Source organism: Thermobia domestica, chromosome 2 (genome assembly GCF_964235325.1).
Source record: "Thermobia domestica chromosome 2, izTheDome1.hap1.1, whole genome shotgun sequence".
NCBI lineage: Eukaryota > Metazoa > Arthropoda > Insecta > Zygentoma > Lepismatidae > Thermobia > Thermobia domestica.
In genome coordinates this window covers 288,534,606-288,561,107 of record NC_137455.1, presented here as the reverse complement: position 1 = coordinate 288,561,107, position 26,502 = coordinate 288,534,606, and the positions used below count along the sequence as shown (strand labels likewise).

The following is a 26,502-nucleotide window of genomic DNA, read 5'->3' as shown; positions in this document are numbered from 1 at the left end:
ATGTCGATATCGAAATTTCGATATCGCACAGCCCTAGATGAAACCCTCCTTTTGCGTAACCTCAGCTGTGTTGCCAATTTGTCATTCAGTCGTTTGGTCTTGTCGAGTGAAGATCGTAGGCTACTTACAATGGCTAACAAGACAGAGCAAGCGAAGTCCTTGAAATAATTCATTGTGGCAACGCTTCCGCATCCAATAATTGAAAGAACTCGGCCGCAGGAACTTCTTTCTCCTCTTTCGACAGGGTACGGGAAATCACATATCGACAGCAGCGTTACCAAGGGCACAGTTGAAACAGAAAGGCTCTAGTGCTATTAATTATAACGCTGATACTAAATCCTCTTTGAATTGTAAGAAGTAACGGCAGTGGCGCCAATAGATTGTCAAACTAAGAGCAAAATTGTTTAAAAAATGAAAAAAATCGAGAGCTAAATTTCACGTACTTGTTTGTTCGGCAGTCATCTTGGTTACCTCACAGAAATACCCTTAAAAATTTTGAGCTGCAAGTTTACAGAGCCTATTAGACTAGTGAACAAGGGCAAGAATAGTGTTAATTAAACAAAACTGATCATAGAACCAAGCATATATTAAACCTCTACAATAGTGGAAATGGCAACATGCTAGTACATTCCGTAAAAGTTACACTTACGCATTGTAAAATTTGCGATACTTGTCATACAATTGAATCGTTGAGTTCGAAAACCGGTCATTTCAATCGAAGCTAATTTGAGAGGAGAGACAAACTAAATTATTCGATATGCAGAGCTGTTTTGATTTTCGAACCGTTGAACTGACATTTTTTTTACGGTCCGTAAATGAAAATAGTCCTATAAATCAGATGCATATTGACTAATTTAGTTTTGTTTTTCTGTTCTCTCAAATTAAGTTCGATGGAGATGACCGGTTTTCGAACTCAATGATACAATTATAATGTAAATTTGCTTTCTTACGATATGTTAATAGATAATTGTGTATATATAGTATTACGGAATTTGTAAAATGTATTTATAATCTATAGAACATAGGTGTACACTGATAACAATTTTAGGGTAAATTTCTATAGACATCATACTCCCTTAAAAGAATCAACACGCGGTAGTTGGGGACACGGTGGCACATTGGTACAGCGCTTACCTCTTGGATTCCTGGTTCGATCCCCGACAAGTAACTTTGTATTGGATAACATCGTGTTTGTGGGTTTTCTTAGATGTTCTCGTTTCTCCCACTTCCTCACTCCACCAATTCTTCTATCATTATTCACTTGCTTTAGCAATCGTTTCCCTTAGCCTAATGGGCATAATCACGGGACTTTAAACTGAAAAGATGGGGTGCTTTATGCAGAGTCGTTCTGAAGCGTGATTAGTGCCATAGTAAAGAGTTTGACTAACATATTTTTCCTGCGTAGTCAGGTGTTTAGTATGACGCTAATCTTACGTCAAAACGACTCTGCATAAGGTCTAGAATTATTATCCAACTGACAATATTCTTACCTAACCTACTACTATTATTGCTACTTCTACTACGGAACGCCACCTTAAGTTGAGCGATGTAATAATCGGTTTAACTCTATAATAATTGTAGTAATTAGCCTTTGCTTATTGCAATCTGTTAGTACATATGTGAGATATAAATTGCAAATTGTATTGCATAAGCGTACTAGTTTAATTGTTTGTTGGTAATTGTTTCAAGTAGTTCATAACTGCCAGTTAGTAATTTTACTATTCTTGACGAAGTCTATTGCAACTATGTTGTCTAATGATTAATAAAGCGTTCTATTCTAGTCTATGAGTTTCTGCATGCAGAACTTTTCTTAGTATTGTACATTGTACGATATATCTTTTCGAATCAGAAAATAGTATATTTATTTTCAATGAGATGTTAAAATAAGAGGAGTTCGGTTGGACCTGACGTAAGGCTTCTTAGCGTGTCACAAGCTCGTGTTTTTTGCTATGTGTTTGTCTAATACAAATCCTGTTTTTGTGCTTTTTCTTTTTAATTCGATTTTTTAGCGCTTGGAAATATTCGGCATCACTATTTTTCTACAATTTTTATTTTCTGTTTTGACTAACACTTGCGATTTCGGCTTTTCGACCCCGCGCATTTTGTTCATGCTGTTGCATGGCCACGTTTGTACTTCAGTGTAAACTATATCTTGTTTAATACTTTTAAAACCTAACAACTATTCATTGTAACGGAGAACATGGCTAATAATGCAACCTCGAACTCAATGTACTGTAGGGGCCGCGGTGGCTCAGTGGTAGAGCGTTCACCTCTGGTGCTAGGGGTCTCGGGTTCAAACCCTGCTCCCGCCAAGTGAACTTTGTGGTGGATAAACACCGTGTGCGTGGGCTTTCTCGGGGTTCTCCCGTTTCATCCCACTTTCTTCATTCCACCATTTCATTCATTACTCATCATCACCGTCTCCTTTAGCCTAACCGGCATAACCGTGGGACGTAAAACTCAAAGGTTTCATTTCATTTTTAGATATGATGGTTTTATAATGTACTGTACATTCTTAGGTCGCGCCTTCATTGCATCCGAATGCGACTGCGAACGCGAATGCGAATGCGAACTGCGAATTCATGTGCCTCTACTACATCCGAAGTTTTGTGAATGCGAATCAAGTTGCAATGTTTCTTTCAAACCTTCAATGTGATAAATTTTTCCTTTAAAATTCATATCTTAAAGTTTTCAGAGCAATAATAATAATAATAATAATAATAATAATAATAATAATAATAATAATAATAATAATAATAATAATAATAATAATAATAATAATAATAATAATAATAATAATATTTCCTTTGTGTGCAAAATAGAGTAAATGTCGCTCCTGTTATTTTTATGCTTCTGTGGTAACCGCTATTTTCACTTTAAAATAAATTAATTAAATAAGATTAGAGATTGCAAAATCAACCAGCTTTCTAAGAAAATTTTCTCCAGAAGTAAAAAACCCATTTTTGCTGTTTCACACATATTAGTGAATAATTACATGTATTCGTGAATAATTACATGTAAAATCATTATTTGAGGAACGAAGAGGAAATATAAGTTGAATAAAAAGTTGCTGTTCGTGTATTAATTAAATCTTCATATTTTAAAGAGAAAACAAAGAAATTTCTTTACTTACATCTGCCCATAATTTGTTCACGATTTGTCGTTTGTGGTAATCTGGATGAGCTTGGTTCACAATGGAACTTTATCAAATACAAAATTTATTAAAGCATCAATATATATTTCCATTTTTATTTTTATTTTTATCTCCGCACCTCGCCTGCTTTCACGCAAAACAAACTTTCTTCTCTCATGTAGCGCTCAATTTAGGACTAGCTCAGGAGAGTAATGCTCCCGGAAGTAGGAACGAAAAAAACAGTTCTGATTGGTTGACGTTATCTATGTCTTGCCACATTACATTCAAATAGCAGAATTCAGACGATTGTTGTTGTCGGTCCTCGTGGCCGAGTGGACAGTTCGTTGTGAGACGCGGTGTAGTGCACCTCGTGTGTGAGCTCCGCTGTAACTAGGTTATACGTTCGCCTTGACGGCCTTTGTGTTTGATACAATTTCAGTAGTGTGTCTGTCAGTGTACCTAAGCCGGATTTCTGCATAGTTTTGTTTAGTGAATCTTAGTTGTTGTGTCACTCTACGATAGTTTTGTACCACTTACAATGAATGCTTTACGTAAAAATACAGTTCGAATTGCATTTGACAAGATGACGCGTACTATCAGACCCAGTGTAGCCAGGATACAAGCTTGGTTAACTAACGAATTGCAATTACATATTCAGGATATTGCAGCGATTCAACTTCATAATGAGGATTATAGTTTGTACATCAAGTTTAAATGTGAAAATCACGTGGACACCTTTCTTCGTCAGCACCCGGAAACCATGAATTTTGAGCATGAAAATGGCACAATAAGTCAAGTAGGGTTGTCCAGTGCAAGTATACAATATACCCGTGTACGCATATTGGATCTCCCCATGGAAATCACTAATGATGAACTTAGTGCAGTGCTTCACCCCTATGAACAAGTGATACATGTCACGGAGGAAATGTGGTCCAGTACGTTACCATTTCCAGTTTATAATGGCAATAGATTCGTTCAAATGATTTTAGGGAAACATATTCCCTCTAAAATTGTGGTTTGTGGGTGTCGTGCTAGTGTCATGTATCAATTTCAACCACCTACCTGCTTTATTTGTCTGGCCCCGAACCACGTCGCAAGTGCGTGTCCACGGAAAGTTAAACCCCAGGTGATATCTACTTCAGCTCCCACTGCATTTAAGATGACTGAACTTTTCAGTGGTAAGATGACGACAACTCCTAGTTATTGCCCTTCTTCACCCGATTTACAGTTGCCAACGGTTTCTACTGCCCAACCAATGGTCCTAGAGAGCACCCCCTCCCCTTCGGCTCCTAATTTACAGGATGAGAGGAATTTTCCCCAGTTGCCCCTCAAAAGTGAATCTCTTCAGTCAGCTGTATCCGAGAAGCAGAGTAAAGAGGGCAGTGCCCCTCATGCTACCTCCAAGATGATTCCTACTACTGCAACGACCCTGTCATCTGACCCCTCGCCCGACTGTAAACAGCCTGAAGTGTCTATTAACCAAGAAGCACATGTGACTACCCCTGTTGTAGTAGAGCCTCCGTTACAGCCAGTGCAAAGTGAAAACGTGTGAAAGAAAAGGAAAACAAAAGTATCTACTGAACGGAATGACGTAACAAGTGCTTTATCCGTGTGGCCTTCGAGTGCAGTGTCTTCCCTCACTCCAGCAAATGGTGAAAACAATGTTAGCCAGTGAATTCGTAAACAAACCATGTTCCAAGTGTTTATATCGTTCTGCGATCTTACACGTTTCAGACACGAGACCAACAACACACCGCACAGCTCTTCTCTCTCTCTTTTTTTTTTCAAGGTTGATAGTTTCACGGTCTGGTAGTAATTTTGACTCTAAAGTAAGATTTACGTAATAGTGCCTGCGATACGAAAGCTTTATTTACATTGTCTTCTATTATATGCTGTTATATAGGTTGTTTACAAATGTACCGTCTGTTAAGAAACGTACCAGGGAGGTCATTTCCTTTCTTTTTGTTTTTGCTGTTTCTGTGCGCTATATCCGGGTCAATGCAAGAAGTTCGTAAGCCAAATGTTCGATCATATATTACCTTAAATTTGAATGGAATTCAAAGTGATGCTAATCGCAATCTTTTACGAAGCTTTATCAACCAAACATCGACTGACTTTATTTTATTACAAGAAGTGGCATTTGTAGAATTTGACTTTTTACCCCAATATATTGCATATGTGAATATAGGACCAGCGCACCGGGGTACATCTATATTATGTAAACGAGGTATAGAGGTATCAAATGTTATTCATTTGCCGTCTGGCAGGGGTATTAGCATTACTTGTGACAATATTACAATCATTAATATTTATTCGTATTCTGGCACTAATAATCGAATAGCACGGGAACAGTTTTACTCTACTGACATCTTACCATTATTTCCGAATGTTCCGAATAACATAATACTTGCAGGCGATTTTAATGCTGTCTCTAGAGCAATTGATACCACGGGAAAGTTTATTCCATCACCTGCCCTACAGCAGCTAGTTTCATCAATACCTTTCAAGGACGTCTGGGTCCACCACCGGCGAGATCTCCAATTCACTTTTAAAAATTCTACTATGAGCAGTCGGTTGGACCGAGTTTTGGCAACCACTAATCTAGTATCCTCCATCACTGATATTCATTTGAAATTAGTTCCGTTCAGTGATCATGCCGCAGTAATCTGGACATGTAAATTTGCGCTAGGTGTTTCTACAACCTATGGAAAAACAGCTTGGAAATTGAATACTCAATTACTTACTGACGCCGACACGAAATGTTTGTTTAGAACTAAATGGACGTACTGGCTCCGCCAACGTCACTACTACCCGACACTAAATGACTGGTGGGTCAAATATGTGAAGCCTAAAATAAGAAGTTTTTTCAAATGGCAAGGAGCTGAAAAGAAACGAGACCAGCGTGACACCCTAGCGTATCTTTACAGAGCGCTGCATGAACTTTGGATCCTGCCCAGCTCTCCGCAAAATATGATTGCAATTCACAAAACGAAGGCATGGATAAAACAACTTCATGCTAATGATGTACGCAAATATGTTCATACCCTGCCAGACGGAGACTGTCTGTCCGATGAACACATTACATTTTATCACTATATAGCGAAACATAAACGTCGTGTTGGGAAGGTGATTGACACCCTGAATCATAATAATACCAAACTTACGGCCCTCCCTGACATTCAAAAAGTTTTCTTTGACCATTATACAACGTTATATGCTGCCACTACGGACCCTCCCCAAGGGTATCACGATTATTTAAATTTGTTGCTCCCACAATTATCAGCGGCTGATAATCAGACATTAACTGCACCACTAACAGAAGCGGAAATACTTCACACACTTAAGCAATGTAATCCTACCTCTTGTCCAGGGAGTGACGGTTTGCCGTATGCACTCTATCAACAGTATTGGGATATCATAGGCGTGGATATGGTAACATTATATAATGAACTCTATGCTACTACGCACTTCCTTCAAAATGATGGTCATGTGATCTTTATTCCTAAGTCTTCTGATGCCAACACTGTCACACAATATAGGCCAATCACCTTGCTCAACACCGATCTCAAATTGTTTAGTAAAGTTCTAGTGCGACGCCTCAAATCAATATTTCAAGACAAAATTAGTCCATTTCAGGCTGCTCTCAACCCACATAAGAATGTTTATTATGCGCTGACCAAGATTCGGGATGTTGTAGGTTATTTTACGTTTAATAGAAACTGGCTTGCCTGATATCCTTTGATTTTCAAAATAAATTTGATCGATTATCTCATGCCTTTCTGTTTGCTGTGCTACGAGCGTATAATTTTCCGGAAGTTTTCCTTAACTTTCTCACTCACATTTATAGCACAGCCACGGCTAAGCTTCAAATAAATGGTTCTTCTACTGCTCCCATTCCATTACAGAAAGGAGTTCGTCAGGATTGCCCGATTTCCATGTTTTTGTTTGGCCTCGCACTAGAACCTCTATTATATAAGTGAGCTGCATATATACAACCTGATCTGAATGACCTGCAAAATATATCGGTCACTGCCTTCGCAGACGATGTTAGCTATAGCTGTACCACTCTACAACAATTTCATTATATTATTGACCAATTACAACAATTTAGTGCTCTTAGTGGCGAACTGCTTAATTTACAAAAAACGAAAGTGTTGCCCTTTCATTCTTGGACTATGGACGGCATACCCCTACCATTTGCCAACATGGAACTGGTTACGAAAGTGAAAATCCTGGGCATAACGTTTTCTAATTCAGACAGTTTACAGTATGAACATATTTGGGATCCTCTCATTCAAAAATTACGAATGCTCAGTCTAAATCACAAATTGCGCAACTTAAACCTAATCCAACGTATTTGGTACATCAATAGTTATTTATGTGCTAAATTGTGGTACTCCGCTCATATATATCCCATTAGTGATTTGTATGTTCGTAAAATAAATTCCCTGATTGGTTGGTTTCTGTGGGCAGGACATTATTTTCGTGTCAAGAGTGACACTGTTACCCTACCCCTTGACCGTGGGGGCTTGAACCTAATATCAGTCAGAGCTAAATGTACTGCATTCTTTCTAGCTAATAATTATAAACAATTTCAAGTTACTGACCAAATCACCCACCAATGGATTTCTTGTTGGATCTGTTCACTCCTTGCACCTAATCCTCCTAATATGATGTCACTCAAACAGGCCCCGGTGTATATTCAGCACTGCGTGCAAGGTTGGTCCTATGTTCCTATCTCTGATCCTACCAACTACTCCCGTATCCGCTTTCTATCCACACACTTCCACGCACCTCTTTGAATAATATCGTTCCGCGTATCCAAATGAAATTTCCAACAAAAATTGGTCCAGAATTTGGTTCAATATTCATAACACCACGTTGACATCAGCGGTCGTGAGTGTCTGGTATACGATAGTAAATGAGCTCGTACCTACTCATGTTAAGTTAAAACGTATTAGTGTACTCCCTACGGATATGTGTCAACACTGTAATCAGGAAGACACGCTAGAACACAGATTGACGTTGTGTCTTCACTCTTCTTCTATCTGGGCTAAATTACAACGCCTGTTAAGTGTGATTTGCCGAGAACCTGCACATAAGTTTGATCATAATTATGCTTTGTTCCCAGACTATAAGTTTTTTCCAATCACGAAAAACAATAGCGTCACATGGTTAATTGGTCAAATGATTTTTTATCTTATGGACACATATCCGTATGGAAATGAATATGCATATGTGATGTTTATTAAAACTGCTTGTAAACAATTTTCCTTGAATGTAGCTCACAAATATTTTTCAAATTATTTACGTATACTATGTACTGAATATCTGTCCTAAGCTGTTTTAGCTTCACGTAACTCTTCTGCAAATGGCAAAAAAAAAAAAAAAAAAAAAAAAAAAAGTGGGCTAGCGCTATATGCTAGTAACGAAAATCTCTTTTGGCGTGAGTTCAAACCCGGCCCGAGAAAAGTTTTTTTACATTTTTTAACATTTTTATAACACTTTTTAAATTAAAATAATACGAAAATAATACTCAAAAATGTTATTTACTTACTTTTGTGCAAATAAGTAGTAGTAGTAGTAGTAGTAGTAGGAACGGGTTAGAAGCCCCGCAGGGCTCGTTTTGTTGCCCTTGTACTCCATGATATAAGGCTCGTTCTGTTTCCCTTGTACTAAATGATATAGATTTTGTGACCAACTTAAAACAACTGTCTAGGATAGCGCGTAAAACAGCTGGCTAGAATAGCGCGCGAAAAAACGTACTTCCGGGAGTATTACTCTCCCGAGCGAGTCGTCTCAATTTCCCTCCAGATGACTCTCCGTTCGCACGAGTTCGGACGAACAATCCCAGCATGTTGGGATCGTTCGCACTCGCATCTTTTTGTCGGTTTTCGCAATTCGCAGGTCGGAACTAAAGTCTTTCTAGCCTTAGAACAAAGTAGACGTAAACAAAGCGAAATGTATTACTCCGCGGCTCGAACGTGCTTCGGTAGCGTGAGACGTGATCAGCAAGATATTATGCTAGCTTATTGTCGTAGCACAATTTCCAAAGTGTAAGGCTCTGATGGTTGCTATATAATTAACGCACTGACACTGACTACTGTTATGTTGGAAATACATATTTTCTTAAATCGTTATATAAACGAGATTGCCTCTGTTCCTGATGTTCTCCTTTGTGTTTTATAACACGAGAGGAAGGTGGATTATTGTAACACTTTTTCGCCATGGAACTTTCAAATGAATGGTATCGGCGCTCGAACGCATAGGCATGCGCAGTAAATACTATGGGCCTTATGCAGAGTCGTTCTGAAGCGTGATTAGTGCAATACTAAAGCGTTCAACTAACATGTTTCCTGCAGTAGTCAGAAATTTAGTATGACGCTAATCATATGTCAAAACGACTCTGCATATGGCGGTATATGTTTAATGACAGGGTGAGGTTGAAATAAAGCTACAGCTATTGTTAAATATTATATATATTGCGTTTATTATCACAAAGTACAGGATAAATTCGGATATTTTCATTTGAAATTATCGTTTTAGTAGGGATTATATTGCGGTAGGATATTAGTGCAGTGAGACCAAGAACCAATCACTGGTCATCGATCCACTGGTAGTCAGGTGGATTTGTTAACATCCACTTTTTTCTAAGGCTGGAAAGAGATCGAGGGAGTTCGTCAGTGGCCGTTACGGCGAGTGCATAGTGTTTTGTGTGCTCTGTGAGGACGAGAGTTGAGTGGGCCTTTCTATACATATACACTACACTTACATTCTTTTATCCATTTACACGTTCATACATTCCCTTCTTTCTTCAACACTTTTTCCCCTTCATTTCACACTCCCACTTTTCTCTACCTTTTGCCCTGTTCATCTTGGCCTTCAGCCCTCTTTAACTGTTCGAACTTCTCTCCTATTACCCTATTGTGTCGTACTTCTCTACCGATTTGACTTTTTCCCGATTGTGACTTTACTTTTTTCACGTCTTTTTTACTTTATCATACTTATTACTTTGTGTATGTCCAATACCTTTGTACTCATCTTATTACTTTTTCTCATTTTTCTACTAATCAAATCATTACTTTCACGTGCTGGGAAATTCGCATTCACACTCGCAATCGCATCCGGAAGCAATGAAGGCGCGACCTTAAGATTTACTATTTCTGAAAGGAAGAAGAAGAAGAAGATTAGTGTGCAAACAAGTGTTCGTTTTCTTTCAATTCTGTCTCCTTATCAGTTCAGTTGTAAATAAAATAAGAGAAATATTTTTACACAATAATTGTGGTAAGTATTGCAGAAGTGTATCTATTTAATTAGAAAGAGCCGTCTAACGCATTAGAATGATTATCACAATGTTTGCCGTCGGTTCAAATCGCGCTTGTGGCATTCGCGTAATGTTATTGCACATTTAATTTCCATGCAGATTAAAAATATGAGAGCCACTAAAAAATACGGTTCCCTTTTAGGATTGAGTATAGCCCGCTCCCCCCAGTGATTTTTAACGAATCATAGTGATTCTAACGATTTATACTAGTTCATAATGAATCGGAATCACATGTTATAAAGATTTAAGATGTAAATCCTGCGGTAAGGAAGCTCTTTTAGTATAAGTAGTAGTAGTAGTAGTAGTAGTAGTACTAGCAGCAGCAGCAGCAGCAGCAGTAGTAGTAGTAGTAGTAGCGGTAGTAGTAGTACCAGCAGCAGTAGTAGTAGTAAGTAGCAATAGTACTAGTGGTAGTGGTAGTTAGTAGCAATAGTAGTAGTAGTAGTAAGAACGGGTTAGAAGCCGTGCAGGGGTTGGTTGGGTTCTGTTCTCGATATTATAATTATAATAATAATAATAATAATATAATAATAATTATTAGAAGAAGAAGAAGAAGAAGTAGTAGTAGTAGTAGTAGTAGTAGTAGTAGTAGTAGTAGTAGTAGTAGTAGTAGTAGTAGTAGTAGTAGTAGTAGTAGTAGTAGTAGTAGTAACAACAACAACTCTTCCAGTTCCGGTGACAGAACTGGGGGGAGCGGGCTATACACAAGCCCAGCTTTACTATACGGACCCATAGATTGTAAAATGTACAGAAAAATTTGGGCTCGTCTTTATTTTGCCCATTTCATGTTGAGAACAGAACCCAACGACCCCTGCGGGAATTCTAACGCATTCCTCCTCCTCCAACTACTACTACTACTACTTGTACTATGGATCCTTATAGTAAAACTACACAAACAATACTTGAATATTATATTTCTTGATCTGGCATCTAAACTCCTTTTTTATTACGTAACCACAAACTGCGTACAATATAGGTTGAAATTGATAAGCTTTAAAATCGAGTATTCAGTTTAGTGGTCGAACAAGTAGTGTGGGGTTTGAAGCGAGGAGAGGCAGGGGAGTAACACCTAGAACTTCGAAGAAGCAAAGCAGGTCGTTATTGGCAATCATTATATATATAAACTTTTTTCTAATCTTCCGCAAATGACATCACGGACTCCCATGAACGTGTTTTTAGCGTTGTATTATTATTTCTTTGTTATTTTAACATACTTTGCTTAGAATTGCATCTATTTCATTTCTATCGGTTATTCTTAACCAAGTAACAAATATTTTTTACTTTTATGCGTTCCTTGGTCTTCACTAGATACGTACTCATCTGTTGTTTTACTCTTCAAAGTTCGTACCAACTGTTAAGTGTTGCGAACTGCGTCTATTCAGAAAATACCGGAAACAATGATTCCTTATTTTATGAGTCCAAGCAGCACTATAAACAACACCCTACTACAGTATAATGTAAAGGAAGTTTTAGAAGGGAATCGGAAGAGGAGCTCCCTGTCACTTTTTTCCGGAGACATCAAAAGTTACAAAGCGCACCTGAAACTGCACGAATGTGGTGCAGTTTTACTATACGGATCCGTAGATTGTAAAATATACAGAAAAATTGGGCAAGTCTTTAATTTGACCATTTCATGTCGAGAACAGTACCCAACCAACCTCTGCGGGGCTTCTGACCCATTCCTACTACTATTTCTACTCCTTCTCCTCCATCTACTTCTGCTCTTACTGCTACTACTACTACTTATACTATGGATCCGTATAGTAAAACTGCATGAATGCTTCTTTCTTGTACTAGGTTGCAACACAAGTGTGTACTTATATTCGTGATATATATACTTCTTTTATAGTAGGAAATGAATTCTCACTGGCTTAGAAAGTGTTAAGAGCAGAGTTGCATTAATTGATCCGGATTGACTGCAGGAGGGCTGAGTACAGCTTCAGCGTGTGTACATATAGCATAAAACACGGATTAACTTAAAAACATGAGTCAACTCGTGCTAGGTGACCAACAAAAGGCATGAATGCTATCTAACTCAGTCAGAGCAGGAGCGCAGTTAACAGCACACATAGAAATATATATATATAAACAGCAATTTAACTGCAGTAACTGCTAGTTAACAGCCACACATATATACAGGGTGTTCATTTATTATGTAGCCAAAGTTCACTGGTGACATCCTCACACCTAAACAATAAAAAATAGTCCATATGAACATAGGGCGAAAAACGCGTTGTTTCAAAGTTACGGGATGCCGAAATCGAGAAAATTGTAACTTTGAGGCTGCCTAGCTCGAAAACTATGAGAGATATCAAAGGCGGTTAAAGAAATATTAGAGGAATTAGTAGACTGTCTATCTAAATAACCATGTTTCAGAATTAGGTTTACCGGCGCGTATGATTTTACAGAGAGGGGAGGAAGAGCGGAATCTATACTGCAGCTCCCTCTGTAAAATCCGGTGCGCCGATACGTTTCAACTCTGAAACATGATTATTTAGACAGAAAGCGTACTAGTTCCTCTAATGTCTTTAACCGCCGTTGATATCTTTCATAGCGAGCTAGGTAGACTCAAAATTTTCTCGATTAACTTCGAGACAACGCGTGTTTTGCCCTATGTTCATATGGACTTTTTTTTTATTGTTTAGGTGTAAGGATTTCACCAATGAATTTTGGCTACATAATAAATTAACACCCTGTGTATATATATAACGGGGTGAACTATGTGAGATGAATTTTAAAGATAATGTCTACCTTAAACTGGGTTTTTATCATCTCACATTGGTTAAAATACGTATCCTAAGGCGGAAAGGAGATCAACACTAATATCAAAAATAGGATGTCTCAGGAGCCTCTCAACGTAGAAAAATACTTGGCATATAAACTTTTCATTAAAAATAATTGTACACGTGTAAGTACTTTCAATAATTCTGCTTCTAAAGGGAAATGGAGCAATTTCTATATTTTTTTCCTTCGTATTCAAATTGACATTATCTGTCTCTTCATCACTGGAAAACAGATGAACCATTTGGTATTAATTTTAGAACATAACACTTGGATCAAGCCAATGCCCCTTTCACTCACATGCGTATCCTAAAAGGAGTGGAAGAGGGGGTTAAGAATGTATTCTTAAACTAGAGTATTTCACGAGCCCCTTATGTTTGGATGATGAAACTTCGTATCTAGTCTTCTTATTATAAATAAGTGGCCACGTGGTCCACCGGTCCACCGTTTTAGAAAATTCCGCTTCTAAGGCTAGGAGGGAAAGGAAAATTCTATTTTATTCTGAATATATTAAAAAACATCAACGTTGTCTGTTTCATAATCACGGAAAAACAGCTGAACAGTTTGGAATGAATTTTTGAGCATTGTTAGTACTTGACTCGAGCCAGATGTTCTTGTCATTTTCATTAAAATACATATCCTAAGGGAGAATGGGTTCAAATTTTATGACAAAAACATGTACTTCACCAGCACTTCAGATTAGGCAGATGGAACTCAGTATATAAAATTCTTATTGAAAGCAAATTGAGACGTGATTCAGGGTTTCCGAAAATTCTTTCCTAAAGAAGGAACATTTTGTCGTAGTTTAATTTCCTATTTTGTATTCATAAAATGGCGAAACTGAGGACACGGTTGAGTCATTTAAAATTATCTTTTAAGCATAATTTAGATTTACCGGGCTATTTATTATTAGTTCTACACTTGGATTGAAATGTGTAGTCTGAGAGGTGGTGGTAGATTTTTTGCGATTATTATTATTATTATTATTATTATTATTAACATAGTTAGCACTTGGGTTGGGTTTGGTTGGGTTTATTTATCTTCATTTCCATTCAAATACACTTCCTAAGGAGACAGGGAAGAGGGTTGCAATATGCCTTTCATGTATTTGCCACAAACCCATTCTTTCTTCATCCAGCTATTATGAAGTGAATTTTGAGGATCACTGTGACCACTCATACTCGTATGTGAGGGGGGACAGGGTGGCTCAGTGGTAGAGCGCTTACCTCATGGTCCGTAGGGTCCCTGGTTCGATCCCCGGCCAGATAACTTCTGTGGACAACATTGTGTTCGTGAGTTTTCTCGAGATACTCCCATATTCGTATTCCACCAATTCTTCCATTATCATTCACTTGCCTTAATGATCTATCTCCCTTAGTTTAATGAGCATAATCATCAGGGTGGATTGATTTAAATCAAGATTTAAATCACTTGATTTTTTAAATAAAAATCGTTGATTTAAATCGAATTCCGAAATAAATTAATTTAAAGTGAAAATAAGTAAAATCTCGTTTCTGTTTTGTTATTTCGATTATGGAAATTAATAATCATAATACAATGAGACTCAAATGTACAGTGTAGTGTGAAAACAAATGTCTTGCAGAGGATGATTAGGGAAAATCTCGTTTTGAACAGGTAACGGAGCAATCCTGCTTTCTTCTTTTCGTAACATTGGATTTGGGTTTTAAGTACGTTAACTATTCCAACGGGGAAATCACTATCGACATTTAAGACGAAAATTCTTTAGAAAGGTCCTATCCCCTCTCCATTTTTGTTTTTTGTTTTATAACTTTAGGCGAAATTTCATACGCAAGCTAGTTCTGAGTTTTTAAAAATAGGCCCCTGCCAAATATAAGTAACTTTTGTGAAAAAAAAAGTGTCATTTTGATAAACGTTCCTGTACTTTTTCCTTAATGCTTAACCTTTTAAATTATATAATTAAATTATTATATTTAAATTATATTATATTTTTAAGTGATAGGGTAGAATCTTCATTATTCGATTAAAAAAGTATCAATAAGGCTTTTTACGTCGTTTTCTTCAAGACTAGAGGCATTCTAGAACACGCTACATATGCTTTCACGCCTTTCTGCGTTGAGGCATAGTGTGTGATGACGTCATAAATTTAAAAAGCTGATATTTTTGTTATGCGTATTATTATCTTTATTTGGCGGGTTATATTTTGCATTCAGAAGACTGAAATTTTGCACACTCGTTCAGTGCACCCCTTAATAATTTTCAGATGTTTTCAGATCTCTGTGTGGAAACAGGAGGGTCCAGAGGGGCAAAAATGTTTTTTTGAAAAAAGAATATTTTTAACAAAAGCATAGCTTTTTTCGTGATTTTCCCGCCTCAGCTGGAGACATATGAATGGTACCGTTTGAAAGGCTGTTCTATTCTAAAGAAAATGATGTACGTGCTATGCTCCTAGGATAAATAGGGATGTCTCAGGAAACTGTTATCTGAGATCCTGTTTTATACGGGAATCTGGGGTATTTGGGGAATATTACGAGGGCTATCCAGAAAGTAGATTACGTTTTCGTCTGTGTCCGCTAGGGGCGGGGCTAGCACGGCCATCTTGGGGTCAGAGCGTTGCGCAGCTCAGTCGGCATCTAGCCGTGCTAGTGAGAGGTTCGTGCTGTGCTCCGTTAAGATACTGTGACGGTTTGAAATGTCTGCGTTAATTGAAAATCCCGCGAGCTGCGAGGTGCGTGCAGTAATAAGGTTTCTGACAGCAAAAAACTGTAAACCGATAGAAATCTATCGGCAGCTGTGTGAAGTGTATGGGGACAACATTATCACTGAAGGTGGAGTGCGACAGTGGGTCATAAGATTTAAAAATGGCCGAACCAATGTTCACGACGAAGATCGAAGTGGGAGACCCAGCAAAGTGACTGCCGAACTTGTCGAAAAAGTCGATGTTAAAGTCCGTGAAAATCGAAAGTTCACAATAACGGAACTTTCTTTGAGTTTTCCACAAATTTCGCGAAGTTTGTTGCACGAAATCATCAGCGAAAAGCTTGGTTACCACAAGTTTTGTGCAAGATGGATTCCAAAAATCTTGACAGAGGACCACAAAAATCAGCGAATGGCTGCAGCGTTGCACTTTTTGGACGCCTACAATAAGGATGGTGACTCTTTACTCGATCGCATCGTTACTGGTGACGAAACATGGGTGAAACACGTGAACTGTGAAACGAAATTGCAATCAATGCAGTGGGGGCACACAGGTTCTCCCCAAAAACCCAAGAAATGCATGCAAACAATGTCGGCAAGGAAGATGATGGCGACTGTTTTTTGGGACAGAAAAGGTGTGATTTTGGTGGACTTCCTGGAAAGAGGCACTACAATAAACGCTCAAAGGTATTGCCAAACTCTGCAAAACCTCAGAAGAGCAATTCAAAACAAGCGCAGAGGAATGTTGAGCTCTAAGATCTTGTTGATTCACGACAACGCCCGGCCCCATACGGCAAATGTCACGCGTGAAGTTCTTGAATCTTTTCAGTGGGAGTTGTTTCCTCATCCGCCGTACAGTCCCGACCTGGCACCGAGCGACTTCCACCTATTCCCAGCAATGAAGAAGTGGCTGGCTATGCAGCGTTTTGATGACGACGAACAGCTGCAAGAAGAGGTAACGAAGTGGTTGAAGTCGCAGGCGGCCGAATTTTTCGACGAAGGAATTTCCAAGCTCGTACATCGCTACGATAAATGCCTTAATTTGAATGGTGACTATGTCGAAAAGTAGTATTTGTGTGTGGCTTTCATCTGTATATAATAAAATTTGTTTCCTATACTTTGTTGATTTTTTATTCCAAAACGTAATCTACTTTCTGGATAGCCCTCGTATTTTTCGCGGGCTTACTTTTGCACCTACAAGATTGAAATTTTGCACATTTACTCAGTGCACCCTCAGTATTTTTCAGATTTGTTTCAGATCTCTGCCTTAAAACAGAGGGGAGGGGTCCACAGAGGTAATTAAAAAAAATATATTTTTAACAGAAAATTCCGTTTTTCGTGATTTACCCGCCCCAGATACATGATGGAGACATTTGAAGGGACCCGTTTGAAAATTTGTTTTATTCTGAAGAGAGTAATGTACAAATCATGATCCTAGGATAAATAAGGATGTCTGAGGAAATTTTTGTATTACATCCGGGTCATCGTGGGAATGTTCTTAACTCATTGTTAAATCATTTCCTCACCCTTACTACTCAAGATAGAAGGTTGAAATTTTGTACACACATTTAGTACACCCGTTAGTATTTCCCAGTTGATTTTGAGATCTGTGCGTTAACACAGGGGAATCCAGAGGGGATATTTTTTTAAAAAAAAAAGTAAAGAAAAAAAAAACGATTACTCTCAAAATTTCCCGCTTCAGGGACATGATAGGGAAATGTGAATGTAACCGTTTCAAAAGCTGTTCTATTTTAAAGAGAGTGATGTATGTACCATGATCCTAGGATAAATAGGGATGATGCTGTAGCTGCTTGAGTGAAAGTCTATAATGTACCTTTAAAAAGAGCCATAATTTAACAGGGTTAAGAAACATTGTTTGGGTTTGATATAGGTTAACGATTGGGGTTATTTGTTTTCTTTCATAGGTTAATAGTTATAGGTTAATAGTCATATAGGTTAATAGTTATTTGTTTTCTTTCATACCCTTTGCAAAATGAACCCGATCGTCATTTGTTATAAATTTCTCTCAAGTTTCTCAGAACGCAAAGGCTACAAACACGTGATGAAGGCGAATCATGTTAGTCAATTTTACGTGATGATGCCTGACTTTGAATTTTGGGTTCTCTTTTTTGGCGGTAATCCGTTTGACTCCAGCGCTAACTTGAATATATACATACATACGAACTTTTCCAGGCTAAAGTCTACTCTTGTACCAAGAATATTCAAAATCGCGTTAAGTTTTTGCGTGATATTATTGAATTTGAATTTTAAGGTGCGTCATGCCTTTGTCGCGTGTCTCTTCTTGCGCCGAAATGAATACTTATATATACACAAATATATCAGTATCAATATCTATCTATGTATCTGTCTACCTAGGTATATGAAATTTGCCACTCACACATCCCCTTTTTGGTCATGAAATTAAAATGTCTAATTCCCCGATAAACGTTCAAAATCTCATAAAAATAGATTAATATGATACAGCAATTGTATACTAATAAATAAAAAGCTCAGAAACCCAGATGAGTTGTAAAGTATTTTTTCTGAGTGGGTCCAACTAGTTTCTTATTTTTCGGGCTGGACCCACTTGGGCAAACTGCTCTTTTGGCTGTTGTTTTTGATATTGTATTTTGCCCATAAACACCACAAGTTCTTTCACGACCCTGCGCAGCATTTGCACCTTATCGAAATAAAATTGTAACATGTAACACAGGTTTGTGGGAAGTTTACTCATCTTTACGGCGCAATGCCTTCCGTCTGATCATAAGAATTCCAATACTTTTTTTTTTTTTTTTTTTTTTTTTTTTTTTTTTTTTTAACTTTTATGAGCTTCTACTGTCAGCTGTCAAATAACGTTATGCCTGTCCACCTGTGGCTCATACCGTGAAAATGGGGACACTAACTCCATCTCGTCACAAAAGACAAATGGCTCAATACTTTTTAGACAACCTGATATTAAATTTACGCTTGGATAAAAAAAATGGTTAATGTGCTATATATTTAATTATGTTTACGTAAACCTAACGTCTATTCGAACTTAAATTAACCCTGATTACCCATACTTAACCAGCTTTTAATTACCCCTGAATATTGTCTCTATATTAAGCCGAAATTAAATATACAGAATAGCTCTTTATAAGGAAATTAAAAGTACAATAGGAGATATAAAGTTAAGAATCCGGTGACGTAATAATGAAAATAGTGCTGACGATGTCCCCAGCGAGGAAAGAAATATACAATTAAAGGAACAGACACGGAGGCATAAGTTACTTTCCTTACGAATATGTGCCCCTATAGTGATTCTACAATAGTCTGTTAGTTTAAAGTAAGTACTTTTTAAGATGAGGTTATTCGATAACAGTGCTTGTATTGACAGTTTTAATATACCTGAAAGAGATGAGTAAATTGAGTAAATCATGAATGTAATTATCAATAATTCGTGATACCATTCAATGAACATATCGTTAGACTATGAAACCAGTTTATCAAGTACCAATATTTGCTGCTGATAAGCAGCGGGACGTATTGAAATGTGGACAGTATGCTGAAGTCTATGTTCTGAGGGATATTTTGTATAATTTATGTATATGGTAGTACACATTTGTATAATATAATATGTGTCTGCGATTGGGAACTATAGCTTTTATAAAATACAGGAGACAGCTATTCGTTGATTCGAATGTTACTGTATTAACTAATGGAAGTATGTAACTCAACAAGAAGAAAAAGGTTATCTTTTTTTTTTATATAATGCGATTATATGAAGCAATTACAGAGTAAACAAAATAATGGAAACATTTTGAAAATCGGAACATCTTGTATTAATACGATGTTAGTCCATATTTAACATGCAATACAACTTTAATTCTAGATGGAATCGACCGATATGAGTCCTAAATGATGGTGAGTAGAATTTGAAGCCATTCTTGCAGCACAGCTTCCAGCTCAGGAGAGACAGAGGTGGAAATCGACGCCGAACCCTGTTTTCCAAAATAGTTACAGAATCTTGATAATATTCAGATCTAGGGACTGGCGGGACGAGGGAAGATGTTGAACCTTACTCTTAAAACCACTTTTGAACAGAACCAGCGGTGTGAATGGGAATATCATCATCCTGGAATGTGGTATTTCCGTCTACGTCATTGGGAGGACATGGTTACCCAGTACTACTGCTCCTGTAACCCAACTGTGCAATGTGACAAGGGGACTGCAGAATACCATGATAAAATGTCTCAGATCATAATAGGGTCGCCAGACAAAAACGCATCTACTACTGGGGAAGAGGATACGGGGTGACTTATCCGAAAGAAAAAAAAAAAGGACATGGTACAGTCTTAGAGTGTCCAGTTTCTGTAAGCATTAAACCGTGCACGTTACCTTGCGTATTCATGTTGGTTGAGAAACTTGGCAGTAGCAACATCACATCCTCATTGATACTCATTTCATGCAGTTCCTGCCTCACTCTTTTGGATGGCATTGGAGTGTTTAGGTGTTGATTAAGTTTATGGTTAGTTTTACGGCCGTTGTTTTCTTCTACCTCGTCACAATATGCTTCAAGGCCCAGTAGTCCCCATCCTGCAGCTTCGTCTTTCGACTACTATTGTGCTACGCCGACCCTGTGTATGCGATCATGACTTTTGAGACCTTATACTGCAAAACATCGCTGTTTTGGTCACCAATATTCCGACTAGACGACCAACAATTAGACCTCTTTGAAACTCCATCTTGTCGGAGATACTAATCACTTACCACACCTGCACAACGTTCACAATCACACTATCTCATTCAACAAGTAGTGCGCAGTGCATACTACTTGCAGCAAACAAGAGCTAATTGATTTACGCAGTGCTTAATGTCAATTTCAGATGAAATGAAAATGAGCCCAACTTTTGACCATTCCATTATTTACTCCAGTATATATTCATTATTTCTGTATTTAGTTATCTATTTTATATATATATAATTTTTTATTTATTTTTTTACAGTGATTGTAACGTGACTCTGGGATCAGAAGTGAATAAGTGATAAATTGAAGTAAAGATGGCGCTAGCGAAGACAAGAGAAAGGAGATCGAATGCTGGGGCTCGGATGGCCCGCCTTCTGGAAGAAGAGGATGAAGATGAGTTTTACAAGACAACCTACGGAGGCTTCACAGAGATTGAAAATGACGACGACTATCAGTAAGCGTTATAATATTGTTTTCTTTCTCTAAATTCAACGAATATTTCGTTATTTTGTACCTGTTAAAACTATATTAATAATTAGAATAATCTTCATATTTAAAAACATTATATCCTGTTGAGACCGCATGTTTGAACACATTTCAAACTGTGGTGGAAGATAAAGCAACGCGAAAACTCATAACATGATTTGAATTCAGACGTTCCTCTGCTTAAATAAATATAAATTTGTATTTAACACTGTGGTGAAATTATTTATACCGGAAGAAGTTTCGTCATTTCCATCGTATCTTCATCAAAGCAAATTAGGTGTAAAGTATATTTTCTTATGTTACTCTTACCACTTTTTCAATAACGTGTTCTCCTTCAAGAAAGTCTTTGTTCCAGTGTCTAATAACTGCATATTAACTTTTCAAATAATTCTAATGTATACAAATCTTTCATTAATGTTAATATAACCGAGAGATTCGATGAGGAACTATATATATATAACTTTTGAATTATTTGCATAAAACTTCAATATTAGCACTATATCTATCAAAGTTTCAATGGTGGTATCTCGACTTGTAATCTTGTAGTGATCATGAAGGGCGTGATCACCTTCATTATAACAGAACATGTAATATATTAATAGGATGTCAGTGTTACAGCTGAAATTAATCGACCATTCTGCGTACACTGTTCTTCATACATTGATCTTGCTGTTGCTGACTGTTGCACTTAAAGTGCTTTGAACATGCCGAGTTCATTTGACTGAAATTGAACACAACGCTTCGTTCAATGCCACCATTTCTAGACATCAGTGGAAAGCTAATGTATTTCTGAACATTAGTATGTGATTAAATGTTGAAATGCACTTCCTGTACATAACTCAAAGATGTGTTGTAAGAATTACTTCCTGACCTGAGTTTTGCATACTACAGATTCTGTTTAGTCCAGGGTTGGCAAAAAGCGTTTTTTTTTTTTTTTTCGAAAAACCAAAAAACTTTTTTTTTTTTTTGCTTTTTGTTTAAACCCTTTTTTTTTTTTTTTTTTGTTTTGTTTGTTTAGATAATTAGCTCTATGTATTTATATTACATATGAACAGAAATAAGTTTCTTTCGCCTTAGTGTTATTATACAGCAACAGGGTTATGCTGCAAGGAGTCACACATAATCTTATAAAGCGGAATACAAACGGCTTCTCGGCTTACATCCGAGAGAAATAGTCCTCCATTTGGACTCGAAACTGGGACTAATTGGCCATAGATACGATGAGTCTGCCGACTCACTCACGAAGTACTCTGATAAAAATACGTTGTACTGATCTTGACATACTTGTAATATAATCGTCAAGAGTCATTTCAGAAGGACAAAAAGATAAACAATTGCACAAGTGAAACCATTATATATAAATCAGGAAATTCCCTCCTTAACCATTGGGAAAATCCCGTTATTGCTTGGTATGTAAAGTTTTAAGGTCAACGTATCATAATCCGTACGTTAAAACTGAGGGATTAAATTACAAATTTAGTATGTACCTAGGTAGATATCATTCAATGAAATTAAAACAAATCCAATCCAAACTGATGGCAGGCAGGCAAGCAGGCGATAAATATTGCCAATTTCTATCAATATATTAATCAACCTTAGCTTCTTTATAAAACAATAGGCATTCAAGCAAGCAGAAATATACAATTTGGTATCGTTTTGTATGTTTAGGCTTAACATCCTTTTGTAATACCGAGGTTATCAAGAAGTCTTTCGCTTAAAGTGACACTCGAACTGCTACTTGGTTTATCTTGAAAGAAAGGTTGTGGTTCAACCGAAAATTGAACATGGGACGCCTTGATTAAAAATTGAAGGGAGATAAAACTAATGCATATGGTTTGATATGTGGAAACGTCACCATGGAGTTCACACGATTTAAATCATTTTTTCTTTCTTTTTTTTTTGTTTAAACTTTTTTTTTTTTTTTTTTTTAAACAGCTGGTTTAAACTAGTTAACCCTGGTTTAGACCATTTGTAGTTACTGTTTTTATATGACTGGTTTCTGTGGGTACACAGATACCCTGTCATTGTATAATTTACACAAATACTCTGTGACTTTAATCATTTTAACACTATCCTTTAGTTTTACATTTAATCTGTTATGTAATCTTGGCCTAAAGGGAATAATTGCTAGAGCTTGAACTAAATTTCCAAATCACTTTAACGCATAACGAGACAATAGACCTTTATTTATTTATGTATATTGTATATATTTATATAATTATTTAATTATTTATATGTTAATTATTTCTTAGTTTAGATTAGTTGTGCTAAGATTGTCCTTTTTATGTGTGTGTGTAATTACAACAGATAGAAAGCCTCGGTATAGGAAAATACAAATCAGAATACTTGAAGGGGATTGGCTGATGCCAGGAGCCAATCAGAAGCAAGATGTCTCAGCTCTTGTTTGTATATAAGACTGCACATTTCTCGTGTATCTCATAGTGTCTGATGAAGCCAAAGTGTTAGTTGGCGAAACTGTAACACGTATGTAGTTTTTTATGTGAATATATTGTTTTGCTCAGCAAATAGTTTTGTTTGTGTTTAAGTATATACAAAGCAAAGCTTCTACTTATGGAAAACAATTCAATAATCGTTACAGATCACGATAGTCCAGCGAAATGGATTTTGTTCCTTTTGTGACATAAACTTTGGTACAGACTGCTGGAAAATTGCTATCATATAGTTTCATTGTAGCTCTAAAATCCCGATGAAGTTAGAAAGTAACTTTACGGAATACGACAGTCACTATGTGGATAATCTCAGTTTTTGAGGCACGTATTTAGTAAAGTAACTTTACGGAATACGACAGTCACTATGTGGATAATCTCAGTTTTTGAGGCACGTATTTAGTAACTTGTCAATGTAAACGAACTTCTATCGGAATGATAAAAAGAAATATATCAAAAAGAATTAATCCATTGGCACGTACATTTTCTAGAAATTAAAATGTGTTTAGGTAGTGCTTTTAGTGAATTTACAGGAAAAAAATGACACATTGTACATTATACTTTATAATCACTTAAGACTAATAGGAAAGTTCTGCATAGTCATCCATTCCGCTAATGAACAATCAAGGTAAAGTGATGAAGCTTGCAACGCATGTACTAACATTCGAGTTAGTAAGGGGATGCAGACGAAATGGAAAAGTTCCGTAAGTCTGTGCCAATGGGTTAAAGAACATTCGAGAGACTTTAAGGACCTAGACCGTGTAGTACCAGGATTATCTAAACATTTGTCTACATCTAAACGCATTATTAACAAGGTACAATTGCTCCACAAGACTTGCTCTTAAATAGAAAACTCCATTATGAATTCTACTACATTACGACTAAGGAGTTGAAGCTAAATCTTGATCAAGGATCTCTGGTTAATAGTTGGAATTATATCATTAAACTAGTAATACCATAAAAAAAATTAGTAAGTAGTTTCGAGTATAGCTTAAATTTTTCGTACGGTACCAGAAGGCTTTTCTTAGCAAGTTTTAATAAGTGAAAGTAATACAGTGACTGGGAACTTTGAATTACAATGGCAAGTTCATTCTGTATATACGTGTGCAGGAAAGTACTCTTATTATTTCTCAATAGTTTTCTGGTGTATTTTGTATATGAGTGTTAGTTATTTTCTTGCAGTGACTTGTAAAAGTTGTGTTTATCAAACAATAATGAAAAAGCAACACGTTAATATCTACTTGATTTAACACCCCGTAGAAGATAACATATACACACAAAATATCGAAATGATGTACGTGGAATCTAATTATTTATTTATTTATGCATCCAAGCGCATCATTAACAGGGTACAGCTGCTGCATAATACTTGCCCACAAATAGAAAACTTCATTATGAATCTTACTACGGTAAGACTAGGGAGTCGGAACTAAATCTTTGTCAAGGATCTTTGGATGATAGGTTGAATTATATCATTAAGCTACGTGTAACTACTGTGGTTTCAAGTATACGCTTAAGTGTTTCGTACCATACCGGAAAACATGCATATTTTATAATTGCGTATCAAATATGCATAGTTTAACAAATTCAGTTAAGTACTATTGGAAGTACACTATGTGGGATTTAAATATTAATTTTGCAAAAGGTGCATTTTATGAAACATTATATATGAACATATACTGAACAGTTGTACCCAAAAACACATAAATAACTTGAATTGGTATACTCTCAAGGTCAGAGGAGGAAGTGGAGGATGAAGTCGATTCAGATTTCAGCATAGAAGAAAATGATGAGCCTGTGTCAGATCAAGAAGAAGAAGGACCTAAACGAAAAAGGCGTCTTGTCACTAAGGCATATAAGGTAAGTAGAAGTGATCTGTATCATTTTTATGAAGAGGGATTATCTTAATAAAGTAGCGATATAATAATTTGCTTTACTTTCTTTTTGGAAATCATTGCTACTTAAGTCTAATATGAACAGTTTTACTTCGTATCACGAAGTTGTACTATTAATCAGTATGTATGTATCCTATAACATGTATTAGCAACCTTTGGTACTTATTTTGTGATAATCTGTCATAGTTTGTGGGAAGGCAGTGATAACATATTGATGTAGCAATGTCATCTGACAGCCTTTACCACTATAACTAATTGGTCAGACTCGTAATGTGTAAACAAATATTTCAAGGTATAATGGAGATATAGCTCAGAATCTGTTTTCAAGTACTTAAAGAAAGTGAAATGCTGAGATAGTGCACTTTCTTTCCTATTCTTAAATTTAAATTTATTAAATTTTAAATTCAAAACGAGTATACAGGATGCATCCGGAAGTAACTTTTTCGGGGGCACGGTGGCTCAGTAGTAGAGCGCTTACCTCTGGTGTGTGGTATCCGTGGATTTTTTCGGGAACTGCCGTTTCCTCTCACTTTCTCATTCCACTTATTCTTCAATTATCATTTACTTGCTTTAATCATCGTCTCCGTTCGACTAAAGGGCATAATCGTGGGACATTAAATTTAGTTTTAAGTCAAGGTTGATGCATAATAATTTGTACACGTAGTCTTTTACTTACTGCATCTAATATTAACTATATTGCTTCGGTGTTTCGTGACACTTTTCTCATCAGAGATGGATTGCTAGTGAGTTTTCGGTGTTCTCGGAAAGCTCACTAACAATCCATATCACTTCTCAGAATTTTCTCTTGCACTGTTTTGTTAATATGAAAATGTATATAGCCTTGCACTAGAATCCCTTTCTTTTCAAAATTGTTTACTGCCGTGAAAAACTTCCGCAGAAGACTTTCATGGACTCTTCCGCAATTTTGTGCTACTCTGTAGAAACTTTGCTCACTTCTAACAGTCACTTTCTGCAGATCTTGTTATAATTTTAAATCTATGTTAAAAGTTAACTATACATTACATTTCAATGAG

General features: G+C 36.8%; 1 protein-coding gene across 1 annotated transcript in view; it reads left to right on the top strand.

Moving 5' to 3' along the window:
* The first annotated feature begins 9,788 nt into the window (after positions 1 to 9,788).
* YL-1 (Vacuolar protein sorting-associated protein YL-1) overlaps positions 9,789 to 26,502 on the top strand; it is a 58,842-nt gene continuing 42,128 nt past the window's right edge. Inside the window, exons 1-3 of the mRNA XM_081748851.1 lie at positions 9,789 to 10,417; positions 20,900 to 21,094; positions 25,307 to 25,433. Of these exons, the coding sequence (XP_081604977.1) occupies positions 20,955 to 21,094; positions 25,307 to 25,433 (267 nt within the window). The 5' untranslated portion in view covers positions 9,789 to 10,417; positions 20,900 to 20,954. The remainder of the gene's footprint in view (positions 10,418 to 20,899; positions 21,095 to 25,306; positions 25,434 to 26,502) is intronic.